Raw genomic sequence first — 25,749 nt, 5'->3', positions numbered from 1 at the left:
ACCCCCTGCAAGACAGTGTCACACCTGCCGTGACCAGCAGGCAGGAGGCTTGAGTGTGGATGGACAGTCACCTCGGTCCTCAGCCATCACGGGGTCAGGCATGGCACCGCCGTCACTGCGTTTGTCTGTGACGGGACCTGAGCATCACCCCCTTTCTCTCTCTCTCCCTCTAGTTTCAGTGACCTTTTGTCCTAAACATCTCCCCCAGGTCCTGCTTCCTCCCTGTCCCTAGCATTTCTGTCCAGGTTCAAACTCTGATCAGAGCTATTTCATCAGCCTCATAACTGGTCCCCCGTCTGCCCTCCCGTTGTCATCAAATCCACCCTCCACATCCCGGCTAGAAAGATGTAACGACACACTCCAAGGTGGGGCATCGCCTGCGAGCTCCCTCATCTCATCTCCTGGGCCTCCGTCCACTGGGCCTTCGTTAGCGGCCTCTGTTTTCTAGAAATACCTAAGCGCCTGCCCGCCTCGCTCTGTTTCTCACGAGCACGTTTATGCCCAGGCTGCTGCTTCCTGTCGGAACGTTCCTCCTCGGCTCCACTTCATCGCTCTAGCCCAGCCTGAAAAAGTCAGCTCAGGTGCGAGTGCCTCCCGAAAGTAGCCTCTCCGAAGCACCTGGCCTCCAGGGGACCGAGGCCCCGGTCCTCTGCGCTTCCGTCGCCTCCAGTGCAGCCTGAGTGCACGTGCTACGCTGCAGGAGGCTCTTTGCACTGCTGGGGAAGTTTTAGCTCACGCAGAAACAGGATGCTCAAGTCGTTGGACCTTTTCCACGTAAACATGGGGACACATCCCCGTGCTAAGCCGGGCAGGGAGGCTGAAGAGAATCACACATCATCCACCCCTTTCCTTCTTAGCTCTAAGTCGGTCAAGCAGGAATGGCTCGAGATGAGAAAAACCGTAACACCAGGCACTTTTTCAAATAAGGACCCTCAGGCTCTGGGCCAGGGTCAGGGACGGCCCTCGGCCCAGCACGGAGGAGGGGCCCCCTCACGTCGTCCTTACCTTTATGGCAGCGATGGCCCTTGCCTGGGTCCCCTCGTGCTGGACCCTCCTCCTCAAGCCTAGTGCTGGCGTGAAACGAGTAGGTGGGAATAAAGTCATCTGGACATTTGTGAACGGGTAGGGGGAAAAGAGAAGGAAAGGTGGACACTCCTGGCAGGACCTGCGGTCGGGAGAGGGTGGGCTCACCTCGGGCGTGGAGCTGACTTCGTGCACCTGGCCGATGAGCTTACAGTAGGACTGAAAAAGCAGCAGCAGCTGGAAGTGTAGCTTGTACAACCTCTGACACAGTTCCAGTTGCTAAAGAGAGAATTTGCAGGCGGAGAAATCGTTATGAAGGATCATGCTTTATGTAATCAATGAAATCTTGGTGGAGTCTAACATATGTATATTTTTTTTAAATCAAGGAAACAGAACTAGCTGTCACCATTCTAAATAAAACAACAAGAACCAATAACTCTATCAGACATTCACGGTATAGTATAGAATAAAACAGTTCCTGGAAGATGACTAACTAGAAGTCGCTATGAAGGGACTGGGTGAACTGCCAAATTTCCATTGTATTTGCTACACATCTTAATTTTTATATGCTCTATGTTTTTAAAAACTGTTTATTTGAAAGGGACAACATTAAGACATTCTAGGTATTAAGTTTAAACATTCAGCAGACACGTGGGAGGTTATTCCTGTGCCCATTCTGGCTGCCACTTAGGGTGCAGGCACTCCTCCTAAAGTCTTAAACACACGCGTCACGTGATCCTCTAAGGTGCTGCCTCAGTTTTACTGCCGATGTGTCTACTCAGGGCCCAATAAATATTTGTTGAACTAAAGAGATATAAAAAGGGCCCAAAGAACTTAGAGCAAGGAGAAATTATGAAACCATGCAACACTTTCTGTGGAAAGAACGTTAAAAAGTATTCATACAAAATGGCCTTTGAGCCCTAGAGATACCTCTGGAATATAAAGTGATTTCATTAAACAGCTCTGTGTACTACAAAGTGAGAATAAATCATGAGTATTTCTAATACCAATGATTCTACTGCTCCCAGGTATATCTGCTTATCTGCCTCTAAAATTTGCCTGTTTTTTAATCCCAAGGATGGGTTAGCTGCTACGTAGTGGGTGGGATTCTGCAACAAGAAAAGGACCACCTTCAAAAGACAGGCCTTCCTGCTCAGCAGTCACCCATGAAAGTGGGTAAATACGTGACTTAAACTAATCACGTCACTGTTTCAAGTGTGGTCGGGTAAGGAGAGATAGGGCCTTTTACGAACTCAGCTCACCACTGAGAGCTGCCAAGGGGACTTCAGATCAGTCTAAGGAGAGAAATGACAAGAATTTGCATTTAGGTTTGAAGAAGAATATTCCATTAATGGTATTAAATACTTTGATCCTACTTTTTAGAAGTGACCAAAGTTCATGCTAAGACCATGCTGGAGGAATTTCTCTTTCTTCTCTCCCTTTGCCCTGGCCCCCAGGGGGGAAAAACAATTCTGAGATTTTATTTCTCAGTGCTGGTAACCAGCCTAAGATCGAGGAAGTAGCTAGACTCACTTGTTAACCCAAACTAGATCTTTGGTTGTTTTAGTAAAACATGTTATGACCATTTAAGCTTTTCTTTATGGAACCCTTTCAAAATCTGGCATAAAGGATAACTACCAGAGACTCGCAGACAAAAGAGTATTGTTTCAAACCAAAATGTTATCGTTCACAATTGAGAGCGAAACCTAGCCATGAAAACTCTGACTTTCCTAAGTGTCAGATAATCCTAATTATTAACTAAAATAGTCTGCTAATAAATAACATGAGCATTCATAGCAACTTAGGTTTCTACTTTGGGAGGGAAGCAGCCCAGAATGCTAATACATTACATGTCTCAGTCTACCAAATAAAAGACAATGAAACAAAATAGGGAAAACATGCTAAGAGATACAACAGTCCCAGTAAACAAATAAGATCTGGTATGGGTCCATGCGTCCATGGACCAAGAGTAGGAAAGAAAGTTAACTTACTGCAAGAGATTCCATTTGCTACACAGCAAGCAGGGCACGGGAAACGGAGGAAGGAAAGAAAGTACTGGGTCAGTGTGATGCATGCGACAGGAAGCGCGCCCTCCAAGAGCAGAACCGCAGGATGAGCATCGCCTGCCCCCACGGCACAAGCGGGCGCACGTGTACCCCCCTCAGCATGCACAGCGGGCCAGTTAAACACAAGCTCTCGGGGGGAACCCGTCACCGACAAACAGCATTCGAGGTCTTTTAGATTCTCTGATGAGTGGGTTTAGGTTTTGTCCATCTTGGAGACCAGAAGCGAAAACTTGTACTGCTTGAAGATTTTAGCGTTTAAACGTGAATCACGTGTGAGCACAGGGACACGATGAGACCAGCGGATCAATGTGATAGAACTACAGCCCCAACAGATTCGGCTATTGCTAAATGTTACAGCAGAATTTTTACTACGTCTGGTTTCATACCTACGAAACTATGTCCCATTAGCTTAGAATGTAATTAACAATCTGAGTGGCATTTTCTTTAAAGTCAGATTGCCTTCTGCGTCGAGATGATTTTATAGGACTGCTAGATAGTGTCCTTTCAAAGGAGTAAACGCTGTCTTTATGCTCAAACAAGCATGAGATAAAAAAAGGAATTGCTTGCACTTTATTTTTTATAATCTACCCCCTGCAGCAGACAATTACTAAAAATAATCTAGAACTGACGGTTACTCTAGAAGAATATACAGTTTGTAACTGGGCCATGTTTAATACTGGCTACCATTTTTTGGTGTCACCACATCACAACCATGGACTTAGTTTCAGGAGAGTCTGGGTATGTGCAAAGAGATTACCACAACCTGACAGAATATTAAGAAACATCAACTTATCCATTCCTAATTATGGGTCAATATGTCTGGTTCTGGATTTTCAAAATATTTAAAGACCTAACTCCATTTCTAATTCTTCACAACACAAGTTCCTTGTTTTCAAGCTCTTTCCAAAAAAAGTCTAGATTTTCATCAATGTATTGAATTTAACATAAGGTACAGTATATAAATAAAACCATCAAATTATTTATAAGCATCTTCAAACATAGAGCCAACCCCCACCCCTGGACCCCCTGCCCCATCCTCTAAGGGTCTCCTCTTGTCTCCCTAGGTGCTCATACCACGTGGCACATTGGTGACGGTCATGTTTACTGAGTAGTTTTTTGGACCCTGGCCATGACTGTCTTTTAAAGCTTTGAAAGGTAAGTACCTTCAAACCTGTGGTATAGACTATAAAGCTGAAGTAGTCACTATTTTCAAGGCAACTTTATGCTGGGAGTATTTAAAACCAAACCTCATGTGCTGAAACACAGTGTCACAAGGAAGGAGGACAGGGCCAGAGTCTAAAGTCTACAGCTTCCACCGTGAAGACTTTTTACAAATGTCAAATTTGATTGAAAGGTTTAGTATGCGCTTTCTTAGCACGTAACTGCTCCTACCGTGGAATTTACTTTTCAGCCGCGTGGAACGCTGCACGTGCAGCGTGCATGACACGGTCCTGTGTGAAGAAAGCTCCTTTTACTGTTTTCCAAAACAAGGTTATAATCCAAGCAGGTCATCGAGTCGGTTAAAGCACAACCTTCTCTGTTCAATGGAAGCAAATGAGACTTTTTGACGCCAGCTCGGTGCTAAGGAATTTCCCTGTCAATGAATTCCGCCCACTCAGCGTTCGGGGCACAAGACTGTGTTTCTTGGGAGGCAGCCAGCTGGATGAACACCAGTTCTCAGTGTCCCTCTTACACGCTCCTTTTTAGGTAGGCTAGTCCAAGCCTCGGGGAGGTTCATCATCTCAGAATCCTTTCCTAGGCCACAGGCTGGGACCCGGTTTGCCTCTGGAGCTCCAAAAAGAAAGTGAACAATGCCTTCCAAGGAACATGTTCAACCTTTTTCTCCCCTGTGCTAATATTTTCCTGTATCCAGGTTTTAAAAAATAATCCTTTTAGAAGTCTTTATAGCTGTATCTGAGTTTTGGTGACTTAAGATACTTGTGAAAATGTGGGACTGTTACAGTATTATTCGGTCACAGGAATTTTCTTCAAGCTCTGTTCCTGTACTCCTGATATAGCTTGATGTAAAAACTGGATTGAGAGATGTTTTCTCAAAATGAGAAAAAAAGATCAAGAAATCAGGATGCTAACAATTGAGCACAGACAAGGTAGCTCAAAAGCCTAGAATCATCTGGTTCTTTTTCATGAACAGTAGCCTAGCCATTCTTGTTTCTCTGTATTCTGCTCTGAAATGAATGCTTTGCTTATGACACAGTTGGGTCAAAATCTGAGAAACTTTCAACATAGGAGAAGATAAGCCGGAGTATACTATATTAACTCATTTTTATCATGCTTAATCTCTGAAAGTCACTGATTTGAACTAGACTGGGAAGGAGTCAGACGATCTAGCCAAATGCCAAAGCTTTCCTACTCAGTAACGCATAGATGCATGTAATCTACGCAGAGGTGAACCGTCTCTACCCACCTGCTGCCAAGGGCACTTGGTTCTGGCACCTTCATGACTGTTAATGTTTGTTGAGTAGTTTTTTGGGCCTTGACCATGAATATCTTTCCAAGCTTTGACAGATAAATACCTTTAAGCCTCTAATACAGATGACCCAGCCTGCAGTATTTACTATTTTCACGAAAACTTTCCCTTCAGTGGACATTGCCTTAGTTGATAGAGGGAAGAAGATTCCTATAGTGAAAGACAGACTGTCCCCGAAGGCTGATGTTTCATGGGTTACAGTTCAGCTGGAGAAACATCTCGTCTTGTTCAACATGTAGCTTGTGGTTCAATCTGTAGCAGAGCGGAGGCTGCAGGCTTTTCTCACTCATGGATTAGGCAGGGATACGAAATACACGACTAAGAGGGTTAGTGTCCAAAAAGACTCTATGATGATTCCAATCTGAGAAGATAAAATGAAGCGGGCCTCAATGTACATTATTCCACCTAAGTCCAAAGAGGTGAATGTTCAGGTGGCGCTCAGAAATGGGTGTGGAATTACGAGGGTGTCCACTAAAATCACTTAGGACAAAGGAGGACCCTCTCCAGCTTTCGGAAGGCCAGCTCTGCGCAACCAGGGAGGTGAGCTGTGCTCGTGAGCTGTCGGGCCCAGGCTGCTGCCGCTGCCTGGACAGCCCAGAGCCAAGATGCTTCACCCCGCCCTACGTTTCCGTGCACGTCTGCTGCAGCCGTTCCAGGATGAATCCCACGGGCGGCAGAGAGGTCAGTGGAAACCACAGTCCTCAATGAGACGGGCTGGTTTTAAGTCCTGGGGGGCTGTGTCTCTCGCTGGATGCGCGCAGGGTGAGAAAACACTGGCAAGCACCCGGGGCCTGTGAACGGGGCGGCTCTCACAGCTCGCCGGAGGCACACGCCCGCCTTGTCTTTTGCATTGTTTGCTGTACACCCTGCCTCCCTCTAGAACTGGCACCGCGGTCACCACGTACACGAGAACTGGCCCCAGGCTCGCCGTGCCCAGGAGGACCGGCCCCGGGATCACTGCGTACAGGAGAACTGGCATCCTGATGGGCAAGCAGCCTGAAGTATTTACCAATCACGCCTTTTCAAAAAAGCCTTGCCTCCAACATACTTCGCATGTGTGGGACACACTTTTCTCAGGAACACCATTTGTTCCGTCTCGTTCGCACCCTGAATTCTCCCCCAATGTCACCCCCACCCGTGATGACCTCAGCACACGGCCACCTGCATCGTATGTACACACACCTTCATCACCCGGGTTTCCTGAAGCAGACCCCTCTTTCTGCAGACTGCACTTCCCCGTTTGGGGGCCTTAGGTACAGACGCACATGCTTCTGTCACACAGAAACCAGCCTGGTGTTGCCCGGCTCCCGGCCCCTGCCTGCAGGGATCACCACGTACAGGAGGTGTCCCCTCAACAAGCAGAGGGCACCTGAGAGAGCCCGCAGCTCAAGGCCACTGTGGCCCCTTTAAGAAGGCAGGCCTGGCATTGCTAGCCTTTTTTTTTTTTTTTTTTTAAGAGATGCTGTTTTGAGTTTATGTGTGAACAATTTTAATTTTTAAATGTTGGGTCATTAAAAAAATGGTGAATAAAACATGTCTGTGAATAGGTTACAGCTTATAGGTCACCAGTGTGTAACCTCTTCTGATTAATTTGATGTCTACAACTTCACATTGAGAAGAGAAGTAAAAATCAGACAATATTCAGCATCCAGCAAAGAGTTACATTCTCTTCAACAAACAACGCCACAGCAATTTCTCCCTTAGGTCATCTGTTAAGAATGACTACAAATCAGCTACTGACAAAGACCAGACCGGACGGGGTAGGGCTTGGGGTGGAAAGATGCCACGTGACGGTCTTACATGGTCACCATCTCTGGCTGACCAGCGTCTCTAACTGGTCGAGGTGATTTTGCTAGCTTTAGTACAGTAAGTACTGACCCTTCCATAAAGTCCACACTTCTATGAAATAGAATACACACGTGAAATAATTTTTGGCATGTTACCTTTGCAATTGTTTTTTTTTTTTTGTCTCTTGTCTTTTTAGGGCCACACCCATGCACATGGAGGTTCCCAGGCTACAGGTCCAATCGGAGCTGCAGCTGCCAGCCTACGCCACAACCACAGCAACACCAGATCCGTGCACAGCTCACAGCAATGCCGGATCCTTAACCCACGGAGCGAGGCCAGGGATCGAACGAACCTGCAACCTCGTGGTTCCTAGTTGGATTCGTTTCCGCTGTGCCACGACAGGAACTCCTAACGTTGCAGTTATATCCAGAGAGTCTCCAAGTTAAAGCTCACTTCCTACTTCTCTTCCACTCGTCCCCACAGAAAGCGTGCTCAGACTAATCGGCAATATCAAACTATTGCAGAAGACAGCCCATGCGACGAAAAGAGAGCCGGAGTGGATCACCGGAGGGGGTAAGCAGTGCTCTGAGGTCAAACATTCGCTGGCTTTTGCTTTGGGATGGAAGCCAAATGGTAGCTCTCATCTCCACCAACTCGGGACATAAGAACAGTATCTAAACGGAGTGACACTGTCATTTCTCTTCAAGGCCCACCGTGAGGAGGATTTCTCATCCTCTGAAGGGTGCACAATCGCACCCGCTTTTCTAGGTGCGACAACATCATTACAAGGTGACAGCTCCTCTGCCTCCCTGGCCAGCGGCCGAGTCACGCATCGCCCCAGATCCACGCTTGCCCGCTTCCGTCCACTTCTGCAGGAGCGTGGCAGAGCCCTCAGCGAATCACACCCCCCCAGGTAAAACTTCGAACTGCTTATCACGGCTGTTAAGATCAGCCCCCAGGCCCCTCATGGTCTGGCTTCTGCCAGCTTGAGACTCATCGCTTTCTGCCCTCCCAGCCAGGTGGGCTCCTCCGTCCTCACAAAGGGCAGGTGCTCTCCTGCCTCGGGGTCTTCTCGCGGGCTTCCCACCCACCCCCTTTGCTTGGCCAACTCTAGCTCGTACTGAGACCTCTGCTTCCCGGAGCTGCCCTCGTGCTCCATCAGCTTCTCCTGCTGTTTTCTTTCCTAGCTTAGAGGCCTTTGCCTTCCTCAACGGCACTCATCAAGGCTGACTTATGTTTGACTCTGATTATCGTCTGTCTCCCTGAACAGGTCAGAAGCTCCACCGGGACAGAAGGCACCACTGTGTTCACCATGAGGGCCACACAGGAGTAACTGCAGAATGAATGCTCTTGCTCTGTTCACACTTCTCTGCCCAGTTTCCTTTAAAATATGGCATGTGTGTATAAGCCAGCTGCTCTGAGGTGGGTACTCGAAGGAGAAATGAGAAAAAATAAATCTGCTTTAGAACAACTGCTGAAAGACGTTTTTCATTCAAGGAACTAAGTGGGTCAGTGAAGAATTAATGACATTTGGTTTTATATTTTGAATGAAAAATAGATTTATTAGGAAACTGTTAGTATAGTTAGTGTCCAGCAGAAAGGTTATTTGCATCCTACTTTTCCAAACAGAAGAAACCCCCCAAGTCCCATCAACACACAGTCATGCTTGGCTCGAATGTCCTTTCTTATTCTACAATGTCATGTGAATGTATTTTTGCCTCTTCCTTTTTCAAGTTCCACGCTTCTTGGGTGGATCAAAACCAACACACAAAGTCAGAGCACAGAAACGATAACCTCTAACAGGCTTTTATTACCTTTTCTTCGGAGTCCCCTGGTTGGCAGGTAATTACTCCATCTCTTGAACCTCCTGCGAATGTTGCCTTGCAGTTCGCAAGCCACTGTTGTCAGAAAGAGAGAGAGACACAGGTAAATTCACTGACGTCCTTAGAGGATTTTTATCATCGATCTTGTCAGGGAAGACAGATTAAGCTTCTCATCACAGCAAAATAAAATTTTGCTATAATGGCCTTTCGAAAAAAAATTTGGTTAAAGACTAACAATCTGAAATTCAAATATCTGATCTGTGAGTTTAGTGATGGTCCTTTAAAACGTTCAACATTTGGGAGTTCCCATCGTGGCTCAGGAGAAACAAATCTGATTAGCATCCATGAGGACACAGGTTCGATCCCTGGCCTCGCTCAGGGGGTTAAGTATCCGGCGTTGCTGTGAGCTGTGGTGGAGGTCACAGACACAGCTCGGATCCCACGTTGCTGTGGCTGCGATACAGGCCAGTAGCTATAGTTCCGATTCAACCCCTAGCCTGAGAACTTCCATATGCTGGGGGTGCAGCCCTAAAAAGCAAAAACAAACAAACAAACCTAAATAAATACATAAAAATAAAAAAATTTCACCATTTATAATTTTAACATTGTGATGCATCACCCTGAAGGATGGTTTCACCAGACCACTCCTAAGTTACACGTAACTTAGAATAGTCACATATGGTTATACACCTGTCATGTGCTTGAAATGAGGAGACAGGACCAGCACATCTTCCCAGGCTGGGGAATTTTGGACAATGTGACCTGAACTCATGGTTCACCTTCCTCTCTGTTATGTTGAAGTGGCTTCAAGGGGGCAGGTCATGTTCACCGTGAGAAAGGCTATTCTAACCACAGCCCAGCTATTTAGAGATTCTGCCAGTCTTCAGTATCCGGGATAGTAACTAACAGAGATGTGAAAGGAACCTTTGGGCAGAAAACAATAATCACTGGAGAGCTGAAATTCACGCTTGCCATCAAAAGACTGGCTCGGGCACCAGGCAGAATGAAAGGGTTATTTTTATTAACTGGTGACTGAGAAGCTGGAAAACAGGGACAGCAAAAGAGCCATAGAAATAGAAGACAAAGGGAACTGTTGCAGTAAAATGTCACCACTCTCTCCCTGTGACAGGTCATGAGATAATTAACAATAACAACAATAAACAAAACCCTCCTAACTTCACAGTGAATGTATTCTAAGTATGAGGCACTTATATATCTTATTTCTGTTTTAAAGGAGATATTTTCGTTAAGAGCTTGGGCTTTTGAATCCCACACACCTGAGTTTCAACTTAGCAACTCCAGGTAGCTGTAACCCTTACATGATTTAAGTTAAGAGACGTAATGCTTATCAAGTCGTTGGATACAAAAGACTTTGGAAATGGCAGCTGCTATACCTATTATAATCGCTAGAACCTTACAATTCTGCAAATTAATTTCTATGATCACTGTCTTATAGATGATGAATCTGACATGAGAGAAGATAAGTAATTTATCCAAGGTCGCTAACCCTTTTGTAACTGAGCTTCAGTGGGAACTCAAGTCCAATGTGACTTCAAAAGCCATGCTTTTTTTTTTTTTTTTTTGGCCACACTTGGGCATGTGCAAGTTCTGGGCCAGGGATCAAACCCAAGCCACAGCAATGACCACACCGGATCCTTAACCCACTGAGCCATCAGGGAAACTCCATCGAAATGCATGCTTTTTCATGGTTCCTGGTATGTGACAGGAAGTGCTCCATAGAAATCAGGCACAGCTGTTTGCTGGAATTCAGGGTATTTGTGTGGGTGGTTTCTCGGTCACGTCTGTGTCTAACATTTTACAACTTAGATCTTCAAAGGAAGGAAAAAGGAAAGAACAGGAGTCGAGGCCCAGAGAAACCACGGGGACCGGGAGAAAGGGCCACTGAGAGGGGTCAAGAGGAAAAGAGAAATAATTAACAATATAACGCTTCTGAGAGAAGTAAAGTTGTAACATTGATACAGAGATAATATTAGGTAGATACCCACTTTCCCTGAATTTCTGGATAGGGGAATTATGGGGCTAAAACTGAAAGCTGGAACCTTTCTCTTTTGCAGATATTTTTACATAATCCATACTATGAACTGTCCTACCACCATTCAGTTGGAACTGTCACCCGAAACAGAGGAACAGATGAAGCCCGAGTTTCCCAAAAGAGTCTCCTCTCTTAGTTAATCACATCGCCTCCCAAAAGGAAAGCTCGGAGTGGTTGGGTTGATCTGGTTTGAACTTAACGTATATGCGTGAAACTGAGACGCTTACTGAGAGAGTGGCCTCTTTTCTGTTGTTGTAGGTATCCAGATATTCTTGCAGTTCCAAAACACTGAACTTGAGCTTATCCAAAAGTCCGCAAGAAAGGAGCTGAAGACAGGAAAATAGTGTGTATTACAATAACTTCCAGAGCAATAGTTAGGCATGGCTATACAGACAGAAAAGCTGGGCTGGAAGGTGGGGGGGGGCAGTGGCATCCATTTGGATAAGCTGTGCCGTTTGTCACTTTGCTCCACGCTCAGCTGAACCTGCACCTGACTATAATTTGCTCATCTAAATCCCCTATGAAAATGTCCATTTTGCCCATATCAGTACAGACAGACAAATCTGAATAAGAATTGCACAGAAGCCCGCATCTACTTTATGCCTGGGCTCTGGTATCTTTATCCAGAAAAATCCTGAGCAATGTGCACACAGACTTACCTCTAAAGAGATTTTCACACTAACTTTGTGGTTAGTCTGTACTTTAAATCATTTAAGACACAACGACCTCTCATGCTGTGGTCCTTGATGCAAGACAGCTGCCCACCCGTCAAGTTCATGGACAGAGCGACTCCTCGGAGACTTTTAAAGCCCGAGCACATCCTCCTTGCCTCTAAACCTCAGCAACTACCCAGCAGATGAGGCGGTTCTGTGATAGGCATGGGGGTGCGTGGGTAAAGAGTTACCATACGCCCCCTGCCCAGAGAGCTCGCCAGCCTTGTGGGGTTAGGGTTCTATGTGTGCAGGCACGATTCAGCCGCCAGCCAGGGGCTGTTTTAACCTTCCTTTAAACTCATCATTTGCGGTTGGGCTGGAGGAATCCATCACAGGAAGTAGGGAAAGTGACCACATGGTACCTCTGGGGACCCACCCGGCTGGCCAAGCTGGCATCGTGGGACTGCTTGATCCACTTCGGGGTGTGTGTGTGGTTGGGGGGTTAGCGCACCACAGTCACAGCTGTCAGAGTCAGCAGAGAGAGGCACCAAGGATGCAGGCTGGGGGGGGGCACCGAGGGGCACCTCCTCCCACTCCCTCGGCTGGGCCGGCCTCACAGCCCTTCACACAAACCACAGCGCACAGCGCTCCCCAGAAGCTCCGCACCCTACGCTGGGCAGGCCCCGGGCACTCACCGTCTCGGCGTCCACGAAAAGCGTGGGCACTCGGAGCAGGAGGTGAGCATCTGGAAGAGCTGACAACTTGGAGCCGATGCCCCGGAGGTTATCTCCCAGGTAACTGGCCGCATCACACGTTAGGAAGCAGAACCTTTTCTGATATTCTGAAAGCAACATGATTACTTGTTGGAAAGGCTGCACTTGACTTAGGTACTAAAAATAACCCTATTTTTAAATTTTTGTGAAAATATCAAAGAGCACAGGTCCTCCATGTCGGGGAGGGGCAGAGTGAACATCTGTCTTAAATGAATCATCACCCAGTGTGGACAAAGCTCTTCCTGAAAGTCATTTCTCAACCTGTGGATGCTAACAGAATCTTTTAAAATAAACGCTGCTTTGCTTTTGCTGATGGGCAGGGCCGGTCCGCAGCTGGAGTCCTCGTAGCGTGTTTGTCAGATGAGTGAGTTTCTATCATTTATGGGCGAGAGGAAAAGGTCAGCGATAAACTCTTCTGTTTCCCAGATTGCAGCTCCCTGAGATTGAGACGAAATGGGGCTTTTAGCCTCTGAAGAATGAAGGATAAATTCTGATACCTATCTCCCGCTAGAGCATGTCCGATAGGAGCGTACTCTCCCTGCAGCTTTGCACACACTCAGCTTCATCCCACAAGCAGGTGAAACACCAGGATAAGAGACTGAAGGGCTCACTTAGGGTCATGTAACGATAGTGACGGAGAAGGGTGAGCTCGACCCCCACGCTCACATCCTTCAAAAACTAGATGCTCCAACGTCCCTACCCCTCCTAGACAGCCATCATCGGAGAATCTGATTCACTGCCCGTGTATGTGCCAATGGCCTTGCCAGCCCCAACTCCAACACAACTATCTTATCAACAAAATGAAAAATCCATCCTACACCCCCCGAAAAACTAGTTCCCCCCCCGTCACTCCCCCCGCACCTGGGCCTTTCGCCAGAGATCCCCCCCACTACTTATAAAGATGGTAGAACTATGTCTTTATGGTGGTGTCAGTTTTATGTGCAATTAAAAAAAAAAAGACAAGAGTTCCCACTGTGGTGCAATAGGTTAAGAACCTGACTGCAGCAGCTTGGGTCACTGCAGAGGTGGGGGTTCAATCCCTGGCCTGGAGCAGTGGCTTAAAGGATCTGGTGTTGCCACAGCTATCATGTAGGTCACACTTGCAGCCTGGATTCAATCCCTGGCCCAGGTACGTCCATATGCTGCAGGTTCAGCCATTAAACAAACAAACAAACAAAAAAACCCAAGAAACAAAAACCTTGACATATGCTGCAGCTGAAAGGGACGGGAAATGCCATGTATCAGACAGCTAGTTGAATGGCAGAGCTGGGAGTACGATCCAGGTCCTACAAACAGTTTGGGTTTTTTTTTTCCCACTTACCTAAGGATAAGGTGAGATCTAGGATTATTTTTTATTGCACTAAGGGCTAGATCTGCCCAGGAGTTTCAGAGCATGTGACTGCCATATAAAAACAACACATAAGTGTAGTGACACCGTGTGATTAAATGATGGTAGTCTAACCCAGGATCAGTAGGAAGGAAATACAGTGACAGAGACACTTGGGAAAATGTCCATGCCTGGCCCTTAGAAACCATTTCCTTGTTTTAAAAACCAAATGAGTTTTGCAATGACCTCCTCTCTACCCTGTCCAAAATCCAACCAAATGCAGGGAAACGTGGTGTCCAGACTCACAGATAAGTGTTGGAAATCAGTAAACGGGCATGATGAGGACATGATGAGAGATTCCAGGCTGCATGTCTGAAATGTGTTGCATTTCTAGCATTTCTGATGAATACTGATTTTGCTACCAGTACTGCTCTTGGAGCATTTGCAAGTAGCTGAGAAAGTCCTTAAGGCTAAATGTAATATTAAAAACTGAAGTAGAAGGTATACGTTATTATTATTATCATCATCATCATCATTATTTTGTCTTTTTAGGGCCATACCTGTGGCAAATGGAAGTTCCCAGGCTAGGGGTCAAATCGGAGCTGCAGGTGCCGTCCTACACCACAGCCACAGCAATGCCAGATCCGAGCTGCGTCTGTGACCTCTGCTGCAGCTTGTGGCAATGCCGGATCCTTAACCCACTGAGTGAGGCCAGGCATCAAACCTACATCCTCATAGATACTAGTTGGGTTCTTAACCCACTGAACTACAATGGGAACCCGCATTTGTATTATTATTATTGCAGATAAGTTCCTTAGGAATTGATCCACACACTGATGGAAAAACCAATAATCCAAACCCCAATGTGTCCCCTCCCCCTCCCAGGGCCCAGCCCCATATCTCGACTCATGTGACAATCTGATGCTCTACTGGCATTGTCAGAAGCTGTACATTTGAGATTTACATTAAAAAGACCACTCCATTCATTCTTTCTGCCTTTGGGGAGCACCTATTGTGTATTAGCCACTGTGTCAGCTGCTGGCGGATCAAAGCAAGACACCGTTACCTGCCCTCTCCTGGGGAGACAGACACCTACACAAGTATTCAAAGAGTGTGCCAAGTGTAACAGAGGCATACAGTGGGCAGAGGAGGGAGAAAGAAGAAGCAAGGCTTCTTCCTGAAGTGACTCCATCAGGTTGCTATCACTGGGAGCACAGCCGAGGACAAGGAGGCGATGACTGTTCTAGAGAGGGAGGAGTCAGGACTATAACATGAGCATGAAAGTTAGTAACTTGATTAGAAAATGATGCAACAGCAAACTGAAATATGCATTATTAAGCATTAAAAAATAGACTAGAACTAGATAATCAATACATTGCTTTGGATCCTTAGTTTACTTTAATAGTCGTTTGGTAGTGGCTTTTAATTATTTGCTGAACTTAGGGTGTTTCTTGGAATTCTGATTTTTCGGCAGCCCACTGTTTTTCTGTCTCAAGCCTAACAGTCCTCTCCAGCCCCAATTCATCCAGACACAACTTTAGTTTTTGGTCCATTCACCTTTCTAATAGGTCCATCCAAAGAACATGAAAAATTGAGAGAGAACAGCACAATAACCCTCAAAATACTAGAAATAGCTATTAGAGTACTGACCTATAATTCTCCGGAAATGACTCATTAAGAAGGGCCTGCAGACTCACAGCCACGTTTATTTTATGTTAACCAGATTGTGGCTTTCCTGATTTTGGAATTATTTCAAGCAGATGATCCCAATTTTTTCATTGTGCCTTTCTGGATAATTCCTTATTTCTAGCCTTTTCCTTCTGCCACGAGCTCGTCCTGCAGGTGACGAGAGGGCCCAACCCTCGGTCCAACCAAGTTCCTGTGCTCCCTCATGATACACTCAACAGAACTAAACCTCTAGAAAAGTTCTCACAGGCTTCCACCTTGGCTGTGTCTTTATCCATCATCATGTAAGTCTATCAAAGGTGCAACTACCCAGTTCCCTTCCAGTTTTTCTTTGTATGATCAGTGGCAGTTCTGCCCTATAGTTCTGGATGTTATAAGAAAATGGATTCAACAGGACTGTCTTCGGACCAGTGTTTTTTTTTTTTTCTAGATATCTACATTGGTAACCATTTTGGTCAGTCTGACTATAACTTTCTTGTGTTGATTTTAGCATGCATTTATCAGTATCTCTTCACAAGCAGCTGTAATTATACGTTTAATCTTTGTGTTTTAAAAAGCTTCTCCCTTCCTTTGCCGCTTCTCACCCCCACCCATCTTTGATGACCAGTGGGAGTAAAAGTTCAGAGCAAGATGCAAAGGATCGGACAGGAACTTGCCTGAGGACAGACAAGCATACACATAAATTTTAAACCACCCATCACAAGAGGAGCTCCCTCCGTGTCTTTGCTTCAGTGGCTGTTGCAAGGGTGTTGCGGGGGTAACAGTGAAATCTGAATGTATCCATGTACAAGGCTGCTACACAGAGCTGAGTGTACAAGAGGCCACGGTGCCTGGCTGAGGGAGGAAACCCAGCCTGTGTCCACTCTGCTGGCCTCTGTAGGAGGGGGCAGGTGTTTCCAGTTTGCACAGAGACACTGTATGGACTAGCCAGGCTGCGGTTCGCACAGGAGGTGCAAAGAATGACCCCTCATTGGTTCAGAGGCAGCTAAGGAGGGTAAGCAGGTGCCTGGCACGGGTAAGGAATTTGGGCACGGAGAGAGAAAAGACGAGGAAAGGAAAAACCCCAAAATGAAGAAAAACAAGATACAAAGTCTAAGGTGAAAGAAGAGATGGAGGACAGGCTGGCAGGAGATGCCAGGTAAGGGTTTTGAGGTCATAGTTGCCCAGAATGGCAACGAACACCAGAATGGGGATGAGGGGCACAAGGCGGTGGCCTGGGACGTGGGGCAGCGTCTCAGGATGCCAGTCTGGGGAGGCTGAGGAGATTAAGGTTGGGCAGGAGAAAGGATGACGTCAGAGGAAACGGAGGACGCGGGGGCGTGGCTTAAACCCGGAAGGAGGGCCAACTGGCTGGCTCTGCGCAGGCGCGCGTGGCGGCCGTACCTTGAACAGCGAGGAGAAACGTGGAAGGTGTAGACGGCGCAGGAGCCGTCCGAGTCGCACATGAGCTGGTTGATGTGGCTGCGCCAGGCCTCCTCGGCGTCGTCGCAGGCCGTGGGCTGAAAGGCGGCCAGGATGGCCGAGAAAAGGGCGAGGGAGGGGGAGAGACGCCCCTCTCGCCTTCTCCAAAGCTGCAAAGAAGGGACACGACCACGTCAGGAGGAGACGCCCTTCTCCCCGGGGCGAGGCAGCCCGGCCTGCCCAGTGCCCCCCGCTCAGGTGGCTCTGGGGACCCAGCTTCCGCTCAGAGTCTCGGGGATTCCTTTCTGACTCCAGGAAAGCCAAGTCTCCCGGCCGAATGTCCGGGGTTCCTCCAAGGCTGCTGCCTTCCCACAGGCGCCCTCGGCACCCCCGGCCCCGCGGCTCCCTCTCCGCCGCAGGAAACGCGGCTCCTGTGCTTGGGCCCTTTCAGTCCTTTTCCTTCTTCGGTACAAAAAGGGATGAGAACAACTTCGAATCTGTTCACGTCTCCTTTGTGGCGGGAGAGTGTTTCCACGTGAACGCCCCGCAGAAAGGGCGGAGGGAGGCAAGGAAATGAGACAGGAAAGCAGGGTGATGCGAAGGCAGCGGAGGAGGAGACCCCGGGTAGAAAGTCAGAGTTCTTTCCTGGGTACCCCTCGGCTTTTCTTTAATGGATGGAGGCGGGCCACCATCCCAGAAGGCCTCGGTCTAGCTTTTACTTAATTCCTCTCTTTCTTTTTAGGGCCGCACCTGAGGCATATGGAAGTTCCCAGGCGAGGGCTGGAATCGGAGCTGCAGCTGCCGGCCTACACCACCAGATCCAAGCCGCGTCTGCGACCCACACCACAGCTCAGGGCACCGTGGGATCCTTAACCCACTGAGCGAGGCCAGGGAATGAACCCGGATCCTCATGGATACTAGTTGGGTTCTTACCCCGATGTGCCACATTGGGAACGCCCAGCTTTTACTTCATTCTTATCTTCAACGTTCAGAGGAGTGGTTTTAGGATTCGGACTTCCTTCTCCTAAAGTAAATCTGGAGCATTATTTCCTTATTTATTTATTCAGAGTGCACCCATGGCATATGGAAGTTCCCGGGCCAGGGACTGAACCTGCACTGCAGTTGCAGCCTGCGGCAGCACCGAATCCTTAACCCACTGCACCACACAGGAACTTTATGTAGCATTATTATTTGTGATTTATTCTAGATGGCCCATAAGTATTTGTGTTTTCACCTATTCCTCTATAGTTTCCTAGTTGTATTATCTGGCCAGATCTCACACGTCTCAGAAATGTCAGCCATGAGGCTGAAAGCCGCCCACATAAAAAAAGAGTAGGTATTTAGCTTATAAAGGGCCTCTTGTCCTGGTTTTTAAATTCAGAATGGAAAGAACTCCCTATTTCTAAGGCTTGCCAAGCTTGCTTATTTTCAGAGCTTATAAGACCGAGACCATGTCCCCAGGCCCCTCTTTGGCTTTTCGTGTTACTCTCTGACTTTAAGAGTTCCCACGGGTTCCCCATCAGGCCTTTTGGGTTCCACCTGAGGCCCTACCCTGGTGCTGGACAATTCCCACCTGCAGAGAGCCCTTCAAGTTATAAGGCAGCCTGGGCTCCTTTGTCAGGAAGTTCCAGCAGCGCAGGCCTGACATCTGACTGGAGGAAGCGCAAACTCAGTGTGATGTGGCTCGGACACCCACACCAAGGGCCTCCTTACCTTGCGAGAGTAAACTGGTCCAGCGCACGACCGCCTTTTTCTTCTGCCTCGGTCATATCCAGGCTAAAGCTATCGCTGCATTCGAAAGTGGCCGGGAGTTCATTGATGGAGCTGGAAAGGTCGTCCTCATGCACCGTGGTGTCCTCCTCCTCCTGCACAGCGTCGGCCTGGAAGCACAGAAAGGGAAAAGAATCCCCCCAACATGAAAGGATTATAGGGAAGTCGGAACTCCTGAGAGTAAGAGCTGTTGGGGCCTGGGTCTTCTAGCTACAGTGTCGTCAATTCATCTGCTTTTCAATCTTCTTTCCCAAGAGAGTTCCCAAAAAGGTTCTCAGTAGATGACCATTTGTGACCCACGCTTATGCAGCATAAATGCTAAACCTGGAAGAGACCACAGAGAGCCCTGGTCCAACTTCTACATTTTCTAGATGAGGAAAGGGATGCTCCATGTGGGAAAGGGGCATGCTCAACACCAGGTAGATAATCAGAGCCAGAGCCGGGACCAGAGTCGCCATCTCTGGATGCAGAACTATCTCCACTGAACCACCCCAGCCGCCTAAACAAGACGTCCAGACTTAACTGTCCAACATGTTATATATGATCTATGGGAACTGGAATTGAGAGTGGGCAGTGCTTGGCATAGTAGAGGCTCCAGAAGTATCTGCAGTGTGCAGGAGGGAGCCACAGTTACTCACGAAGCCTGCAACATGGACAGACCTTGCCACGCTGCTGAGCCTCTGAGATCCATATACACACATGCTTCACTGTGGGGACTATGCTTTGAAGATAACAGATAGGAGAGGCTTCTCTGCTGTTTCTATAAACTGTAGAATGAGCAGAGAGATGAGAGGGCTCTAGGGCAGGCGGAGCTGGGGTCACTGAGGGGCAGGAAAGAGACATAGCAAGCAAAGTGGAAAAAGAGGCTGGACTTGAACCTGGGCCAAGGGAAATCACTGGAGAACTGACTGTTCTTTAGGAGAGGAAGGAAGGCAACCAGATCACAGAGCAGAAGAGGAGAGGAGAACTCCCATGGATGTGCTTCAGTGAGTTATTTTCTTAAAACAAAACCATAGACATCTGTATGAACGAGAGTCTTATCGTGGGTTGGCATTTGGCTGCCCATTTGGTATTTTGAATCTTGGATTTTAATAGGGAAATGAGAAATGTTTACAGGTATGTTAGGGAAATAGGATCTCTCCTGTCTGTGAAGGAATTGCTCATAAATACAGCATTTCAGAGGCTTACCCATATCTGCTTCTTCCTGCTTTACAAACCTAGACTGGCGCCAGCGAGACTGGTGACTGGGCTGGGTTATTACTGTATATAAACTTAATCTATTGGTGGTGGGCTGAGTGCTTATAAAGATACCTTTTATTTTTGCCTTCTAATATCACATATACATCAAACACTGCAGAAACCCAGCTCAAATGAAAAAGAGATAGCTTGTTAGAAATTAGAGTCAACCTTTTCTTGATAGAATTCACTGATTGAATAAATGATTTCTGTGAGTCCAGGAAAATAGGACTCCTTAGACGATGCTTTGTATGAGAAATCTATATAACTTAGCATTCAAGAGAGAAAATTTGACAAAATGACTATTCCAAGACCGAGAAATATCAACTGCTGATAACTTCACATTGAGTTTGTGATGGTTTTTTTCCATGAAATTTAAATTCTTGATATTAAGATTCTGGCATTTTCATCTCAGACAAGTTTCCTTTCTGCCCCCCTCCCTTTTTTTTTGGCTAAAAGTGGACTCTACTAATTCTAAGGATCCTGGTCACAGTCCTTTTGCTAAGAGGAATTCTTAGAAATAATTCTTTTTTGTTTCAAGGTTTTTAGGTGATTGCAGTTTGGTTGGTTGCCCTTGGTTTAAAGGATATAGATTTTGCTAGATCTCAGACATGCTACACTGTAGGCTGTACACTGTAAAAGAATACAGAATAGCCAGGAGTATATTTTTCTAGTAGAAGCCTTAGAGAGAATATACTTTAATAATCTTTTTCAATTTTTTAAAAACTTACACCACCATAACCAAACTCAGGAGAGAGAAAACTTTATCCTAAAAGCACTTGGTTATTTTGGTATTTCTAATATAGGAAAATAAAATTCTATGCTAGTGGGAATTTAGTAATTCTATACTAAATTCCATATATGTGGGGACATAAGAGAACGCAGCATGGGGGTTGACAGTTTAATGAGCAAGATCTTTTATGGAAACTTTCATAAAATAAATAAATTTTAAATGAAATAAACATTTTTAGATTTTTTTTTTTTAATAAAAGCTGACCTTTTATCCATTCCTTACACGTCTCCTCAGAGGGCCTGGTTAGGGCTGTTTTGAGCTTAATACTGGGACTGATGTTGAAAATTCTGAGAGTCCGCCAAAAGGCGAGAACAGAATCAATGTACAGATTGTATCACTGGTTCCTACATAGGAAAAAATTTTCCCCAATACATGCATCCACCCACACCTCACTTAGCATCTTGTTTTCTACAAGTCATGACAAAGAACAGCAGTTTCCCAGTCTCTGCGATCTCAGACATACACCCATTCATTTTGCCATTAATCAGCAGTGTCGGTGCTCTCTGGAAAATGCAAAATGTTTCCTTTCCAAGGGACCTCCTATCACATCTCTTGCAACCAACAAGAAGACGGTTGCTCAAGTCTGTCAGAGTAAAGTTAATTTTCAAAACCCAGGATGAGGGACACAAGCTCAATTATTTTAAAATGGGAGAAAAAGATAAAGACAATCAATCTCTCCACTTAAAATCCACGAAGGAGGCTCGGAAAATTGGAGGTCCCCCCCCCCTTTCCTTTTTAAATGAAAACGGCAATGGATGAGTGCCCAAATCTCTTCACCTTTGAACCCTCAGAAATCTGCAGATTATTCATCTCGGGCAGAGAAGCATCAAAGCTGGCCATTCTGGTGTTAAAGGAATGAGAGTCGGCAGGGGTCATGTCACAGGCTGCGGTGAGCGAGTCCACGGGATTCGTCTCCTCAGACGGGGAGAGATTCATGATCTGTTGAGAAAGCAAAGGAGATACAAGAGTGTGACACTCCGGTTCTTCCAAAGCTCCAACTATTCTTTACCTAAGAGGCCAAACCACTGTACAAGCTGGTTGTTGGTGGGACTCACGGTTTGACACACACACTTCACGGTCCTGAGCACTTACACACAGCCGCTGGCAATCCCTCGAAAACACGCAAACACCCCCATGTCTAGATAACCCCATCAGAAGGTCTCTCTTGTCTCCTGCAACTTCAGAGGTCTGAGAAATGTTTTGAAAAGAGGATTCCAGCCTCATCAAAAGTTTTTCTGGGGAGAATCTGGGCCTGAGCAGAGGTGCTGTCAGGCGGGGCTTAGGAAAACCCCAGGCTTTGTTTGCATTTGCAACCTGCAGAGAAAAGGCCCGTTGGCATCCGTGAGACACCACCTGACATTTCAGAGTTTCAGGGCCGGTTTCCTGAGCTGCCGCTGGAAATGGCACCCCCAGCACTGCCAGAGAGGGGTCTCCCGAGGCGGGGGGGAGGTGGAGGGGGGGAGTTCCTACTTACGAGGTCAGACTGCTCCAGGATCTGGCTGGCCGTGAGGTCCTCCTCTTCCGAGGACTCGTCGGAATCTTCCTGGTTCATTTTATTGAGGCTGGGAGAACTTCCTGAGAGCTGGCGCTCCTCCAGAAGCTGCATATCACACTTGTCCAGACTATCCAGAGACCGCCTGCGTACTCCCCAGTTGAAATTGTCCATGCTCTCGCCCTGAAATGACACCATCCGCTGCCTTTGGAGGCCACACGCTCCCTGCACGCACACCTTCGCACATTCAGTCCCTGCGCAGCAAGAAAGGTCTTCCCTACAAACGCTCAAGCCCTCACGGCCGGGGGGCCCCAGACATTTTGCTGACAGGATGGGAAAAGTACTAAAATGCATACTAGTTTCACCTAAGTGCCTATTAAACCAGAGGCAGACGCGATTCTCCGCTCTTCTTTGGCAGAGCAGGTGACATGTTGGTTTTTGGTTTTGGGGTTTTTTTTTTTTACAAGGTGATTTTGGGATACTCTAGAAATGATCCGTGTTACGACAGAAATCTGTCAGAAAGGGACTGTTCCTATTAAAACCACTTCCAAAGAGGTGTTTTCCTCCCCAGACCCCGCCCCCACTGAGGACTGTTTTCGGAAGGTGACAAAGTAGGAGCTATGCTGGTGGCACATTCCGTACCCTCCGGCTATTAATTAGAAGCGCATTAGGTAAACAGTGCAGCCTGTTTCTGCCGCGGCGGTTTTCACAGAATCAAATGCAGAGTTAAAGGGCATCGGCCAGCAGCTGGGCACAGTCGGACAATCATGCACTATGCAGAGGCCAGAGCAGCAAGGCTTAAGGTTTGCTTTAGGCTCATCGTCAAATAATTGTCCCCACGGAGAAAAAGAGTTCCTTCCCTGGACCTGAATGGACTGACCCGGTACCGAGGATGATGGCTGAATTTCACGTGTGTTCTGGAAACTGGACTAAGTTATGGCAATGGCAGTGCTCGAGAAAGACGTTAGATATATCTCGGATTTTCTCTGCAAACCGTCAGATATTAAATACGCATGTGATGAGCGTGCCATTTCCTTTTCTAAAAATGAATCTGGGTTTTGTTTTTCTCACCATGAAAAGTAAAGCAAACTGGTGATATGAATAAAGTCTAGTGCAGAATCCTATCCCTTTGAAACTCTGATGGTTCACTGAAATGACTTTTTGATGAGATCTCAGTAAATAGCATAATAATATAATTTCAGTGAGAGATTAATTAATATTAATGAACATGAAATCTATGAATTTTCCTCATGTTTTAGGGGTCTATTTTTTTCTGGCTCCTTCTGAAACAAACTTTGTCATTCACACAGATCTCTCATATAATAGATGCTTAGCTTTTCCAAAGTCTGTTTTGGCTATTTATGGTGGAAGGCAACAGGTAAGAATCCTGAACAAATTCTGGATATGATATGGACATTATCATTATTTATCCCATTTATACTTATAATTGTTCTTTAGACCATTTGATTATAAGAGGAAGACTCAGAATATAGTTTCCATAATTTGTAGCTGTATCTCTACCTTTTACCTATAACTGCTGTGATAAATTACCACCAAATGATTTCTTTCCTGGTAGGAAAGGCTGATTGTTTTGCTGGTATTTTAAAATAGCAGTAAAAAAAATTCTGGAAGAGGCAAGAGTTCTGAGAAGAAAAAAGAAATCACAGCATGTGAAGAAATAGAGTAAAGAAAAGGAGAACACGATATAGAGAAAAAAGAAGAATCTGAAAATTACTGGGAGAAACAAACAACTGTAACACATAGACTCACAAAACTGATGCTCTCGTACCACATCAATGGATGGGTTGGTGTAACTATCCCGGCAGTAATGCTGGAAGTCTCCCACACTGAACCTGGGCTGCATTGAGCTTGCAGAGAAACAGAGCTGTCTGGGGCCAGAGAATGGGGCCCTGGGCATCAACTGCTCTTGCTGTTGATGTGACTGCAGCTCAGGTAAGACCTGAGTCAATCAGGGAGCTGGGAGTCAGAGAAGCTCTTCTTGCAGGAATAGTATTTGGGTACCTTGCCAGAGGATGCCATAACTTCATCAAGGGCAAAGGTGTCGAAACTGCTTCCCTGGTGGTGGCTGAGGGGTTGAGGTGCAACAGTGCCGCAGCCTAGCCTACGTCAAGCCAAGGTCCGTGGTATTTAAAAGTCAACCAGGCCTTCTCGTGGCACAGGAATACCCCTGCTGAGGGAGCCACCCCGCTTCCTCATACCCAATGTCAGATTTGCATTTTATGTTATATACAAGGTCAAAAACCAAAGCAGTGTTTCACTAAGTCAGATTTTCTCTGTGTGAGAAAATTTCAAAGACAGCTAACTACTCCTGATGGACAGTTTGCATATGTCAGCTACCAAGCTTAAAGAACCACCCAGGATTTCTACTGAGATGAGAAAGTATTCATAACTGAATATTCTAGAACTTTTGGAAATAACATTTTTGAAATAATTTTTTCTTCATATTGGAACTTCCCAAAATAATTGTTAAAGGAACATGGATGGACTGTGGTCATAATATGTTCCCCCAATGTATCTACTCAGAGTAAGTTCATACGACACTGATACGGGGTGATCCAAGTTCAGTGTGAGCAGGATAAGCCCAGCTTACGCCTGGTGTCTGGGTGTCATTATTACCAGACCCTCTTTTATTGCATAAGGGTCCTCATTTGGGTGAGACTTTACTCACCACACAAAGACAGCGCCTAATTCCTAGAAAATAAAAGGAACTGTATGTGGTACATTGCTAGCTGCAGCTTGTCGATTTTTACTTTTTTTTTTTTCTTTTTAGGGCTGCGCCCTCAGCATATGGAAGTTCCCAGGCTAGGGGTCGAATCAGAGCTGCAGCCGCCGGCTTACACCACAGCCACAGCAACACCAGATCCAAGCCTCGTCTGTGACCTACACCCCAGCTCAAGGCAACACCAGATCCTTAACCCACTGAGCAAGGCTGGGGATTGAACCTGTATCCTCATGGACACTAGTCAGGCTTTTTATCATGGAGCCACAATGGGAACTCCTTGATTTCACTTTCAATAAAAGAATTTAACAACAAAATCAATCCAGCTTTGCAGTCACCAAATCAGAAATTACAAGATTTCCAGGGATCATGTCTAAAAACTCACTTTCTCCCAAGAAATATAATCATGCAACTTCCAGAACTAGACATATAAAGATTTTTAAATTATCTTGTATATATATTTTAGAAAATATTTTCCTTCTAGCACAACCAAAAAAAAAAAAATACTTCTTTTATCACACACTCCTCAGTGTAAATATGCAAATAGGCATACATACTCTAGAAAGGAGGAAAGAAGCAATTATTTTGTTATAAATCTGCAATGACGCAAAACATCTACTAGCGTATCTGAAGTAAA

At 46.2% G+C, this 25,749-nt stretch overlaps 1 protein-coding gene across 1 annotated transcript in view; it reads right to left on the bottom strand.

The window, feature by feature from the left end:
* The window catches only part of FRY (FRY microtubule binding protein), a 246,576-nt gene that overhangs the window by 5,022 nt on the left and 215,805 nt on the right, over window positions 1-25,749 (bottom strand). The window contains 11 exon segments of the mRNA XM_021065177.1: window positions 1,192-1,302; window positions 9,180-9,263; window positions 11,469-11,567; window positions 12,590-12,612; window positions 12,615-12,646; window positions 12,648-12,766; window positions 17,084-17,208; window positions 17,211-17,251; window positions 18,795-18,961; window positions 21,658-21,819; window positions 22,355-22,555. Coding sequence (XP_020920836.1) covers window positions 1,192-1,302; window positions 9,180-9,263; window positions 11,469-11,567; window positions 12,590-12,612; window positions 12,615-12,646; window positions 12,648-12,766; window positions 17,084-17,208; window positions 17,211-17,251; window positions 18,795-18,961; window positions 21,658-21,819; window positions 22,355-22,555 — 1,164 coding nt within the window.

The sequence above is a fragment of the Sus scrofa genome, chromosome 11 (genome assembly GCF_000003025.6).
Source record: "Sus scrofa isolate TJ Tabasco breed Duroc chromosome 11, Sscrofa11.1, whole genome shotgun sequence".
Classification (NCBI taxonomy): domain Eukaryota; kingdom Metazoa; phylum Chordata; class Mammalia; order Artiodactyla; family Suidae; genus Sus; species Sus scrofa.
The sequence above is the reverse complement of the archived record's forward strand: the minus strand, read 5'-3'. Positions and strand labels throughout refer to the sequence as shown.